The 14,377-nt window shown below is 41.7% G+C and overlaps 1 protein-coding gene across 1 annotated transcript in view; it reads right to left on the bottom strand.

Annotated features, from left to right (window-relative positions):
* The window catches only part of RSU1 (Ras suppressor protein 1), a 281,415-nt gene that overhangs the window by 126,439 nt on the left and 140,599 nt on the right, over positions 1 to 14,377 (bottom strand). The window contains exon 8 of the mRNA XM_082257310.1: positions 11 to 143. Within this exon, the coding sequence (XP_082113436.1) occupies positions 11 to 143 (133 nt within the window). The remainder of the gene's footprint in view (positions 1 to 10; positions 144 to 14,377) is intronic.

The following is a 14,377-nucleotide window of genomic DNA, read 5'->3' on the forward strand; positions in this document are numbered from 1 at the left end:
CTGCACTTACTATTTGTAGGTTTCAGATCGGATGTACTCAAACACATGAGAAACTCCCAACTGGAATTGATCTGCGATTGGTGTAACCCAAGGGTTATTCTCAGCCTTGAAGACCTGCTTTTGACCAGTTAGATCTAAATTTCCTGGGAAAAAAAAAACAAAAACACAAATATAGCTATTAACACACATTCATCTATATAGAACTCTTGCTGACTGAACTCCCGTCAGTTGGTGCCAGCATAGTTTTGGGTCCAACGTCACTCGGCAGGGTCAGCAACATGACACCAATAATCTTTTTAACCATTTGTAAGGGTGACATTCTGACCGCCATGGTAAGGGGGGGCATTCTTTCCATTGACCCCCCAAAGAATTAATTTTACCAGGGGTTCTCTGAGATCTGAAAGTTAAACTGAACTGAACTGGAATACTGTGAGCCAGGTCTTCTAATTTAATTTAGTACCTAACCTTACAAATGCTCTTTTGGCTAAATGGGCACAAATTCCTACAGACACACTCAAATCTTATGGAAAACTTTTTCAAAGAGTGGAGACTGTTATAGCTGGAAGGTTGGGGGTGTTATTGGGTAACTCCATAGGAGGGTTTTGAAATTTCAGCATGCTCAAAGAAAAGAAAAACAAAAAACAGGATTCCTCCATCCACACAAATGAAGTGTATGGAGAAATCCCCTTAACTGGGACATTGTATTTGAACAGTGGGGCACACTGCTGTCAAAATACACTGATCATTGGCGGATTGCCTGCTAATGCTGATCAGGAAAAGTTTAAAAGTTTTCCAGCATGATCAATGGATTGACTTCTCTTGGAGCAAAGATAGCCACACTGTCCAAATTTAAATTTCGATTAGTGTATGTCCAGCTTAGAAAAGCCCACATGAAGCACAGAACACCAGTTTGACATTTGACTCAAGCTCCTATCCGTCCCTAATATCTAAAGAAAATCCAAGGCTTTTAAGATTTATCCTTAACAACTCTTGTCCTAGGGTTTCAGGATAATTGGGGAGCATACATTGCAGGGATGGTTTAGGTGAAAACCACACACACATGTGCAAAAAAAAAAAAAAAATTGTGAAAAAGGCAGCAAACAAAAAATAAGATCCCCTCTTATAAATATGTTTCCAAAGAAATGATTTGTACTAAACATGAAAAACGTAATATAGGATTATAAAGTGCAAACAAACAGTAATAACAAATAATACGTACATAAAAGTTGATATAAAAGAGTCCCATCAACCCTGTGTTAACACATAAGTTGTTTCTTCCTCTACAGTATATCTCAAAGTGCCACCACCAGAGACCTTCACCAAAACGTGAAAACTGGGTATACGCTTACCAACGTCCCATGACCACCTTAATTACATAAGGTGATTAGGTGGTCATAAGGTGCTTGTGTAATCTATTTGGGAGATAAAAATACCCTCCACACAGCCTCTGCCATTAGTAGCGTCTATGTATTATTAGTGTCTATGTTAACGGCCTCTGCCATTAGTAGCGTCTCCACAGCCTTGGGACTTCTGACACTTGAATATACACAGCCCAACTGTGATAAGTCATGTAAAGCAAGAGGGAAAACGTCTCTCCATAGTGTAAAACCGTATAAAATACTTTATTAAATAAAAGAATAGCACTTACATCAATATAAAAAAAGATGTGCATGTGGTAATCAACATACCTGCATGGACATCCACTTCCTGGTACACAATGACATCAGTAAAGGCTCCGCCTCCACCGACATCATTGCATACCAGGAAGTGGATGGAGATACCTTTTCCTTCTTGCTTTACATGACTTATCACATTGAGAGATGGGCTGTGTATATCAGAGTGTGGGAGGTCCCGAGTGATACAGAGGCTGTGTGGAGGGTCATCTTATCTCTCAAAGAGATTACAAAAGGGCTTTATGACCATCCTGTAAATAAAGTGGTTGTGGGAAGTTGGTAAGTGTGTGCCCCGTTATCACTTTTTGGTGAAGGTGTCTGGTGGTGGCACTTTGAGATCTAGAGGGAGAAACGTAGTTTGTCATGTGTTAGGGGAAGCTGGTCAGAGTTGATGGGAAGATAGATGGAGCCAAGTACAGGGCAATCTTAGAAAAAAACCTGTTAAGAGTCTGCAAAAGACTTGAGACTGGGGCGGAGGTTCACCTACCAGCAAGACAATGACCCTAAACATACAGCCAGAGCTACAATGGAATGGTTTACATCAAAGCATATTCATGTGTTAGAATAGCCCAGTCAAGTCCAGACGTAGATCCAATTGAGAATCTGTGGCAAGACTCGAAAATTGTTCTTCACAAACGCTTTTTATCCAAACTGACAGATTGTGAGCTATTTTGCAAAGAAGAATGGGCAAAAATATCACTCTCTAGATGTGCAAAGCTCGTTATGTGTTGACACATGGTTGATGGGACTCTCATATGGACTTTTATGGACGTATTATTTGTTATTACTCAGTAGTTTGTTTATTTGCACTTTAAAATCATATATTACATTTTTTGCAACACTACTACTTTGGAATTGTACTTTTCAGGGGTGCCTTGATGTGTCCGTCACAACACAACAACCCCGGTTTACCTAAATCTTGGAACAGGTTAATTTGTTGCACTGGATCAAGTGCTGGGAAATGTTTATATTGTTCCCTGTAATTCCTTGACCGTGTGGACGTTTTCTTTGATTATTATATATTGAACTGTGTGGTTGTCATTTTTGGACCAATAACATTTTTTTCATCTGCAAATGCAGTTGTGATAAATTTTTCACCTTTTGTTGACATGGACACTACTAATGGCATAGTCTATTCCTTCACCTTACCTGCAAATTCGCCTCAAGACTTTAGCTTCCAGCCAGCTGTACTCTAACAGTCATTTTTACAAACACAGGGTCTCAGTATAACTAAAAGGATTCTTTTTATTTATTTTTTTCCCCCCCATGTTGAAAAGATTTTAGACAGATTAGAAAACTTTACAAGTTTTCATAGCTGACTGTGTCCCTTCTAGGGAGATTCACCCTCTCGATTTGCCCTGGTGACCATTTTCATTGGGAACGAAGGTAAAGGAAAAATGTAAAATTGTGTTTCCACCAGAACAGAAACAGCGGCGAAACTCTCCAATTGGGAACTTTTCCAGTGACAACTATCTAAGGAGGAGATTTACCTCGCTTTGGAGAAATTTGCTACAAGACAGGAAGTGAAGGTTAATCTCTTTAATGGGACAAAAAAATGACAGGGGTTTGAGTGATTCCCAACTCTAGGTAAAATGGAAAAAAGTTGGCTTTAGTTAGACTTTAAATGAAGCTGCAAGTTTGTGTCTGTTAAGAGGTGAAGCTTCAGTTCAGCTTGTCTCACATGAAAAACAATGTTGGCTTTCAGAGAAAATAATTCTTGACAAACAGATGTTGACCTAACGAAACATAGACATGAGGCACCAGAGGAAGCCTACAGACCTATGAATGTTCCCTAGTCCAACCACAAATGGTGGTATCAGGTATACTTTTTCTTAGGTCTGCGAGTACCTAACACTCTGAGCTCTCTTCTTCTGGTGGCACTTAAGCACAGCTGCAGTGACAAAAGATGTTGAGTTGTAAGCATTAAACAGCTTTGCCTATTATATTAGCTAGCATAGCAGCACGTTATATTAAATGGCTGCGTTAAAAGGTTATGTTAATAGCAGGATTTACTTTGACTTTAATTGAAGACCAGCATTTTAAATGCTAAATAAGCATTTTATAATGCAATTCTGAAGAAATGATATGAAGATGTCTTCTGAAAAAGTTTTGCACTGGAGTGAGATACACTGACAAATTGCCCCGGAAAATCATTCCAAAACAGTGGCAAGTATCTTGTCTGTAGCCAGAGTTTGACCGCATGGACCAGGTTCTAATTGTACCAGTGATTAACAACAGCATATAATAATCCAAGTGCACCAGGCTGTATAAACTATGCCATGGGGGAAATGTTTCAAAAACTGGAGAGTGAAAAATCTAGTGCAGCTCTGCATAGAAACCAATCAGCTTCCAGGTTTTGTCAAAGCTTAACTCAACAAGTTAGGCAGGTCATACATGGGTTGAATTTCAAAAGAATTTCCTATCAAAAATCTTATCTAAGAATTTTTGTTTGAATTTCACACCATTAGTGGGACACAGCAACAGCCGATTTCTGTATGGCCATCGAATTTGAATGATCGGGCATGTTGGAAATTTTTTGAAAAACAAACAATTTTCTAATCAATATTGGGAGAATCGTGTGCAAAATATAATTGATAAACAAATGCGCATGGGCAGAAGAAAAGTAAATTCCCAGTAAGAAAAGAATATTCACGGCCACGAATATTATTTTCTGTAGCAACATGAGGTGGAATTGAAGGCTTCGTTGGTCGAATTTCGAAATCAATGGTGGCATCGTCGGCCTGCATTAGAAGCGGATTGGCTACCCTGCTCAGCTGCAACAGATTCTAAGCACTCCAGTTTTAGGAAATCTCCCTCCATATGTATGTGGACAAAGCTACTGATATTAGCAGAAAATGGCATATAACGAGTGTATTGCAGCCTACTTAATGTGCAGACAGGAAACATTTCTGTAAGATACAAATTCTCAGTAAATCATTTTAGTAGCAGAATGGTAACAAGTAACAGATGTGCATTAATAAATGCAGCTTCCCACGCCTGCTACAAAATGTGCCCGCTCCACAGGTACCATCAGCACTGTGCCATCTCTCACAGTCAGACAACATGCATACACCTGATGGGAAATTTTAACTTTTTTGCAACTTAAATTATCGCCGCCATTATTTCCATGTGAAACATTTATTGAGATGCCTGAATGTTTCAAGCAGGAAGGAATTTATTACACTAAATGTAAAACAAACATATCATAAAAGAACTATGCCTTCTAAAATGACTCCAGTAATAGGAAACTCAATGTTCTAACCTGAACTATAAGACCACCAATTCAAACCCTTTACACTAACAAACCAATTCAGATTTTAAAATTTCCTCTCCTTGCTGAATGGAAAACAATTTCAGATATTGGAATGATTGACCTATCCTTGAAACGCTGGCAAGCTATGCAACTCAGACACTTGCTTTCTAAGATCAAACCCCACATTTTCACCAACAACCACCTCTTAACATTTGAAATATACTGCCTGAACCTGGACCCAGTGCACAGTGTCCTGTCAGTTACTTACCATCTCCTTATATGTCCTACCCCCTATTCCGTCAAGAATGGGGGCTGGATCTTGGACAAACCTTTACAGGCGGTCCCCGGGTTACAAACAAGATAGGGACGGTAGGTTTGTTCTTAAGTTGAATTTGTTTGTAAGTCGGAAGAGGTACATTTTTTAAGTTTAGCTCCAGCCAAAATAATAATTTTTAAGTGTTTAGGATAGCATAGGGAAGGGTTAGCACCCCTGTACCATTTGTTTTGCTGTCTGTACCCCTGTTCAGAAGATTTCGCATCACTTTCTGTCCCTATAATAACTGGATTTCGAAAATTTTGGGTTGTTGTGGAAACAAGGATTAGTGACAATGCTTCAGTGGAAATACCTTTTTCACCATGAGAACTCTTAATGGAGTGAGTTTCCCTTCCTAGGGGGGAGATTTCTCCTCACTTCCTGTTGTCTCCCTCCGTTTGTCAGTAGGAGTCATTTGTAAGTCAGAGGTTTGTAACCCGGGGACCTCCTGTACACAAGAACAAAGACTATGGGATTGACTTACTAAAACTGGAGAGAGCAAAATCTGGTGCAGCTGTGCATGGTAGCCAATCAGCTTCTAACTTCAGCTTGTTCAATTATGTTTTGACAACAAAAAAACTGGAAGCCGATTGGTTTATATGCAGATCTGCACCAGATTTTGCACTATTCACAGTTCTAGTAAATTGCTACCATATGCACATAAATCAGCCATTTATAGAAAAATACAGGAATTTGGATATAAAGTCATGATCAGCTGGTATAGTTTGCCTGGGCTCTAAAAAAATATGGTAGATGTTGGAACCAGGGAAGGCATAGTAAAAGCAGACTAAACTTCATCTTTAAAGTGGTTGTAAACCCTAAGGCCCCTTTCACACAGGCGGACCGTTCAGATCCGCCTGTCCGTTTTTTTGGCGGATCTGAACGGTCCCCCCCATGCATTCCTATGGGGCATCGGATGTCAGCGGAGACATGTCCGCTGACATCCGACCCGATCCGATCCGTCAAATCTGGACGGATGGAAACCCTATTTTCCATCCGTCCAGCGGATGGCATCGGATGAGATCGGACAAACGGTCCGTTCCCATCCGATTTCCCCCATAGAGATACATGGGGATCTGACAGCTGTGTCTCCGCACACAGCACGGAGACACAGCTGTCATCCTCCTGCTCAGCGGGGGATCGGCGGCTCGATCCCCCGCTGAGAAAAACGGACTCCGTCCAGCGGACGGAGTGTGTGAAAGGAGCCTTACTTATACCCAGTGAAGTGACTAGCTTCAGATGGAACAAACCTTTCTTCATATGTTGCACCCGTTTAGCTGCAGCCATTTCTCCTCTACATCCATTCAAAAAGTTTACAGTTTGGTTGTAAGCTCTTACAAGCAAGTCTCTCCCAAACCTCTTGTATTGTATTGCAACTGTTAAGTGCTGCACAAACTGTTGGTGCTATACAAATCCTGTATAATATTAATAATGAGTTTACACAACATCTCTGAGCTCTAGTAGGCAGGGGCAGCGATCTGATGTCACACACCGCAGAACACAAAGAGGAGAGCTGATTGTAATCTGAGACCTGAGTGAAGGGAATGAACATACCCATTCTACACAACACATAGTGAAAATGCACAGCCGAGGCTGGAGCTCCCCTCCCTCATCCCCCAGGATTCTGTGATGTTGGCATTACCTGTCAGAAGTGACTCATGCAGATAGCAGAGAGAAGAGGCAGCAGAAAGAAGTCACACTAGGTGATTTGGATTGAGGCAAGTACATACTATAGAGAAATTGACTTTGTTCATTTTTCATTTCACGGGTTTACAACCACTTTAAGGCTACATGCACAGGGATTTTTGCAGGGATAAAATATCTCTAACATAAATAATCACCCGAGGAGCAGCTGGCCATAGAAGTGAATGGCTGTACATCCCTTAACTCACGTACTTGCCAATGCGTCAGTGCATGAGGCATTTCCTGAATGTGTAATTTTTAATGCACAGTAGCATACACAAGTACAGGGGCGTACAGCCTTTCACTTCCATGGCTGACTGGATACCTCACCTGCGGCTTTCTGGGTGCAGGAAAACAATGGAAAATTTACACTAGCCATATTTTATTATATCTACAAACATCCATGTGCATGAAGCCTAAAACGTATAACAATTGTTTAATGTCTAGGGTGCCTCAGCAATCTTGGAATAAAATAAGGACATACTATGGTCCCACGGCATCACTTTTTTGTTGTCAAAGCCCCACTTCTCTTAATGACAAACATGCTGAGCATCCTGTTAAAACACAGAACACATTGGCATCCAAGTGCAGGCCACACACACCTGAAGAGGTTAAACAAAAGAGCAGAATGAACAAAGCATTTCACCCTCCACCAATCAAGCAGCGATTGCCCTAAATGCTTACTGCCTGAGTGGTCCTGCCTGAAACTGTCTCCTTTATTAGAGAGTTCAGAAGCAATAGTGTTTAACAAGGATCAAGCAGCAGGCAGCCAGATTAAGCAGCGTGACAAAGAGAACCTAATAAGCTGGGAGCCGCTGAATCTCAAATGATGCTGCCTGGCTACAAGGAGAGAAGCCTTCGCTTTGGCTCTCTCTTTATCCGCTTTCCAGGCTTGTTCGCTTCCCAGTGCGCAGCCCGCAGGAGAGGAGGTGTGCCGTGATTAGCAGTCACCTCTTGACCAGCCCTGCCATGAAGATATATATCACTCACAGGTTGCTTCTGCAATTGCAAATTGGATTTTGTGTTTATTGCTTAAAATGGAACAACATGTCTGTTTCCAAAGTCATATAAAAGTAACACTGTCCATACTGAAGTGGAATAAAAAAAATAAAAAAATAAATGTAAGACTGCTGAATGGGAGAATCTAAAAAAATTAAAGAACGCAGTCTAACAAAGCGTACCTGTCACTAGCACATAAGAAAATAAACTCAGTTTTGTACGCTATCTCATAATGTTCTCGTGTTCGAATGAGAGGGGTGTGCGGGGCTGGGGGTCGATACTGATTGGCCCGTGCGGACGTCCCTTTAGCTGCTTAACTTATATTTTTGTAATGTGTTTCACGATCCTGTGTTATGTTATAGTTGTTGTATTTTTGGCATACCTTTAAATAAAGAGTTTATAAAAAAAAAGAAAATAAACCCCTTTTAAGTAGGATTATTAAGTAGCAGTTAAAGTGTCACTAAACCCACAACAGTAAAAATCAATCTGTACATGCAGTAAAGCATGCTTGTTATACTCACTGTGGAACCTATGGGGTTAATCCTCTACATTGTGTAAAAAGGATGTTTGATTCTGTCTTCTCTGATCCTCCCCTGCTTCCATTGTCCCCAATCCATCTCCTTATAGTACAGAGCTGTGGGGCCATGCTGCACATGCTCAATCTGGTGTGTATTGCTATCAAGCTTTTTTTTTTCTTGGGAAAGTGCATGTGATCAGCACTGCCAAACAAAGGGTCAGGAGTCCTGCAGCCTCATAAGATAATCAGGGTAGAATGAAAACTTCTCCTACAAGCTTTAAGCAGACACTACTAGAACTCACAACACTGCTATATACTGCTGGTCAGAAAATGTATTTAGCAGTTTAAATTTACTAAATCTATTGCATTATCATGTACTGTGTACAGTGGGAGACCAGATATAGTGAAGGCAGGGTCCTGGGTTTAGTAACACTTTAACCTGGAAATGTCAACATCACTAAATGATGCCAACGGGAAAGGAAAAGAAGCATTGGACCACTTGGCAACTATGTAAATTCCACCACTGCCCTGCAGCACTAGACCAGGTCACACCATGCTGTAAATACAGTATATAAAGTTGAATATTTATAAAGTACAATATACCAATATCACATTTTTAAACACAATGAAGAAAAAAAAATGTATTTGAAGTAAGGTGGGGAGATCCAGGATGGTCTACAGTCTTGTTATTACTAAAGTTTGTAAAGTCCTCTGTGACCTCTAACAACTGGAAATTGTATGAGACCTACTTGTTCTATATAGTAGGGTAACAGTCTTCCCAGCTTTTCCGGTTGCCTGTTCCAGGCATTGCCTAATTTTTGTTTTGTTTGGTCTTTAATTTGTTTGTCTTTTAATTTTTTTTTCAGGAAAAAAAATCTCCCCTTAAAATTGCATGCATATGTAACATATTTTATGCAGGTTATTTACCTAAAAAGGCCTCCCTTGTGTAGACATTCAAAAGCCCTGAAAGTGCTGCTGGGTGCCTTCAACAAGGATATGATGTCAGCAGCCTTCTGTAGACTTCCCAGCATGGGGTCCAGTGTGTTCCTGTTAAACTGGTTCAGGTGCAAATCAGGTCCTAAATTTTGCCTGAATTTTCACCTGAACTGGACCAAACCATGCACAGGACCCTTTTGGAATGTGGCCTGCAGTGGCCCCAGACCTGTGTGAACCGGCTCCACTGAGAGCTGTTCACACTCGCATGTCATGTGAATTGGATGCGGGAAACCCACATCCAATTCGCACATATGTGAACCCGGTCTCAAGTACTCTAGAGCAGGGATATGCAAACTGTGGCCCTCCAGCTGTTGCAAAACTACAAGTCCCATCATGCTTCTGCCTCTGGGTGTCATGCTTGTGGCTGTCAGTCTTGCTATGCCTTATGGGACGTGTAGTTCTGCAACATCTGGAGGGCATATCCCTGCTCTAGAGCAACCTTTCAAAACATGGAGGAATCCTTAAATTAATGTTTTGGTCTCAGGAAACTAATAATTACTAAAGCTACAGCTCATGGTAAATTACCATGATGGTCACTGGGAAGAAGAACGTCCCCTTAGCAACCTCTGGTGGAACCAATGGGCTCCACAGAAACTTGGTCAAGAATAGCTACTCTATAGTATTCACCTTTACCCCCCCCCCCCCAAATTTAAGGGGTTATGTAGAGCAGTAAGGGAGGGGTGGAGGAGCTGGGACAGATAATTAGATATTCCCAAAAGAGAACTATGACATGCAAGGAGGGAAGCTTAAAGGCACATGGTAAGTAAATAAAAAAATAATTTACAGAAACAAGAAAACAAGAATAGAAAGAAAGACATTTCTTCTGGGGTTTTAATTGTTTTTGTTGAGTCAGTGATAGGGCCTCTTTAAAGAGAATGCTGCCTAAGTGTACCGACAACAAATACAGCTTAAAAGTCCAGTCTCACTTGTGTACTTTTCCAAAACTCCTTCATTTCAGAACTGTTGTCAGACAGATACTCCATATTTAATTTACAATGCATATTAAGCAATCTGGGGACCAGGTCACTGGAGTATTCCTAAAACTGCAGCAATACAACTTGCCGACTGATGTCATTCTTCACTTTTTTAGGTTTTTTTTTTTTTTCACACAGAATACATTTTATAGAGAGAAGATGCACTAAACACAAGCAATGCACTGACATTTGGTTTTAAAGTGCACTCCAGCCCAAGAACCAATAAGTAGCAGGAATAGTCACAATGTCCTGCATAAAGGGAACTCTATGATGCTTACTTATGCACTCCTAACCCCTACACTCTGTGTTACTTACTACTGGTCCCTGCACTCGGTGTTACTTACTAATTACCCCTGCACTGTGTTACTCGCTGCTTCTTAACCCTGTACTCAGCATTACTTTCTACCGTCTCCTGCACTCTGCATTACATACCACTGACCTCTGCGTTGCTTACTACTGACCTTTGCATTACCTACCACTGACCCCTGCACTCTGTGCTGCTGTGTTTCCATGCTGTTCAATTAGATCTTCACCTCTCCAAGGCTGCCTACCCTACCTACAACAAAAGTCCCCAAGCTACATGATGCTAACTACCTACTAAATGGCCTGTGTTCTTGCCATTAATCTTACACTATGGGGTTGATTTACTAAAGGCAAATAGCCTGTGCAGTTTGCAAAGTGAAGTTGCACTCGGCAAGAGCAGTTGCTCCAGAGCTTGGTAAATGAGCAGAAGCTCTGCCGACTTCCATCAGCCAATCATGTGTAAGCAAAAATGCTTTTTTTTTTTTTCTATTTTCCTTGCACATAATTGGGCATTCTTTGCAAAGTGAAGCCTTACCTCATTTACTAAATTCTGGAGCAACTGCCCTTGCAGAGTGCACAGTCTATTTGCCTTTAGTAAATCAACCCCTATATTTCACACGGAAAAATGTAGTCTGGTTCCAAACCCTGCCCGCACATACTGTAGCATGAGAGGAAGGTTGCACATCACAGATTCATGTAATGACAGCCTGAGGTAATAGCTGCAGGCGCGATAAAAAGCCTGCTGAAAAAAGCCATATAGTATTAAATATATAGATTCAGATTAAATGATAATGTTGACATCTAGGTATTAATACAGATGCTACACCTATTGGATGGAAAAAGGGGCTTCTAAATTCTTGTAATCTGCCTCGAGTTTCAGTTTCGCTGCCATTCACACTTACTGTGAATATATCTTTACGATTTAAAGGTTTTTTTTTTTGTATTACAGAAAAAGAATTGCACCTTTTATGCTCCCTAGACTTAAATAGGAACCCTGAAAAACAAGGTAAAATACAAATTTTTCAAGCGCTACCAAAAATATGCAGCCAAAAATATGCAATTCCAAAGCTCATGTACTTTATCCAGCTTCACGAGACAGGCAAAAAGCGACACTACGCTCAGGTGTGAACAGGCATATTGAGAATAATGTGATTCTTCATCTCGAGCGCTGCTGTGCTACAGGAATCATGCAACAAAACACTCAGATGTGAATAGGGCTCTGAAAAAGATGAAATGGCAGCATATAACCCCCCATCCAAATGGTACTTCCAACAGTACTTATTCATGCTTCTATGTTTAATTTATTAAATAAACCTACCTAACAGTATTATGGTTTTTATGGAAAACTCTTATTAATAAATTTTGTATTTATTTATACCACCAAAGATTGTACGTTTTCTGGGAGATTTATTAGTGGATTCCTATAAAGTCCCAACCCTTCTTTTGGGGATTACCATGTTTCCCCTTTTCACTTCGGTTTATTAAAATAAACATCAAATGACCTTTTATTTTACGCCTTATATGGGGTCACATGACCGCTAACTAGCAGTGCTTGTAAGCAGGGGCTTACAGAGTACACTTAAATGTATTTGTATTAATTGCACTTTGTAGCTTTAGCGCCTTGAGGTCCAGTATTGGGCACACCTTGCCCTCCTTCCTAGAGGACTGTAAACTGGTTTGACCCCTTGAAGAAACAAAATCTTGCACTGCCCCATAGAGATCCTTTAAGCGATCTGAGGACAAGTGCAGGTTGGAAGGGAAGAATCTTTCCAGAGGATATTATCAAAACTCGATCTTGTAGCCGGAGCGAATGACTTTGTGGACCCACTTGTCCTGGATCAGGGAGGTCCACAGATCCGGAAAGCAGCAAAGACGCCCCCCCCCCCCCCACCACCCTAAATACGGAGGACATGCGGAGGAGTTTTTGTCCACAGTTCTGGCAGCACCTGCTCATGGTTTGCCCTACTAAGACTTTTTGGAACCCCCATAAGAGGCCCGAAAGAGCTTGGATCCCTTGTCTTAAGACCCTGATGGATGAAAAAGTTGCTTGTGAGCCAAAAAAGGAGGGTCCCCATCTGCGACAGGACTCTTTACCCCAAAAAGCCTAAGGAAGAAGAGTACTCTTTTTCCCTGTGAGGCCCTTGATGATGTCATCCGAGGAAGTTCCAAACAGGCGATCCCCCACGAATGGAAGATCAGACAAGCCTTCTTAGAAGCCTGGTCCGCAGACCAGTATTTCAGCCAGATGAGACAGACAGTCTAGAAAGCAGGGGAGCAGCATCAAAAGAGGCATCACAGATAAACTGTAGCCCTAGGACCAACTGATCCACCAGCTCCATCAAGACAGGGTCCTCCAGGTCCCGGCGTAAAAGTTTAGGCCACTCGTCAGAGTTTGCGACACCAGGGCAATAGTAAACCTGCCCCAGCCACAGCCACATATGGCGGGCCAGAGTCTCCGTCCACTTATTAGCTGGACCTGTACTCCTCAACTGGAATGAAGGTCATCTTGATAAAGCGCATGGCGCAAAACATGTAGTCATGGCAACCATATAGCTTGTGTCCCACCCTGGTTCCTGGTGTCTTCCCACAAGTGGCGCCTGTCCGGCTGATGTCACCGCTCTGGAACTACAGCGGAGTCCTTTCATCCTCGCGCCGGCTGGTTTCCGGCTTTGTGCACACACTGCTCAGCAGTCCTGGGAGACTGACCTCCTCGCACTCGTGTTGCATGCTGCCAGGTGCCCTTGTCCACTCCAGCCCAAGGGGATGAAAGCATTTTATGCACTTTGTTTTCCGGTTATCAATACTAATAAACTGTTAATCCTTTCTATACTGGATGTTCACCTGACTAATTTATCCATTGCATCCTAGTGTGGTTCATGCGCTGCCTTCCTCATTTACTTTTGTCCATTTCAGCACCCTTCCTATGCTCATTGGCTAGCAGCAGAACCACCGCTGGGGAGCCTCACAGGCCTACTTCTATCCCTCCACCCTACAGGCACCCCAGGAGCGCCTGGTTTGTGAGTATTGCTTTATACAGTTAGTCGCCCAGTCCAGCACTTGATTGCAGCTCTCACAGGAACAAAATAATAAAAGAGTAAAAAATTCCATGTAAAATGAAAAAAATGCCAGGACCAGAGATCTCAGCAAGGAACTAGGTCTTTACTCCTGACTAGGCAGAAAAAAAAACTGAATACCTATAGCAGGAAGTGGGAGTATACCCACAGGGACTGTCCCATAGGCATGTTCAAGCTTTTTCTCTGCCTAGTGCCCTACTCTTGTAGGGGACAGTATAACACTATGATCAAGAAGATGAAGAGATGTGTCCATCAATGAACGAAAGAGAAATGTGTTTATTGTGTGCAATGGACTGTATTGCTGAAATGTTCAGTACTGTTTATTACCTGTTTCATGCCTGGTCTGGTTTGAAAGAGGTGCATTAAAGAACATAGTATATCAAAAGAACATAGCCTGTAACATCAATGGGGATGAAGAGCAGAAGCAAGAGTGCCACCAGGGAAGTTCATATTTACAGTCTGGAGGAAAGGGGAGACACGATTGAAACCTTTAAATACATCAAGCGGGTGAATAAGGTTCAGGAGGGCAGTTTTTTTAATATGAAACCAAAATCCAGAACACTGGGACATGACATCATACTGGAGGAAAGTT

The sequence above is a fragment of the Pelophylax lessonae genome (genome assembly GCF_965119305.1).
Source record: "Pelophylax lessonae genome assembly, chromosome: 5".
In the NCBI taxonomy this organism is placed as follows: domain Eukaryota; kingdom Metazoa; phylum Chordata; class Amphibia; order Anura; family Ranidae; genus Pelophylax; species Pelophylax lessonae.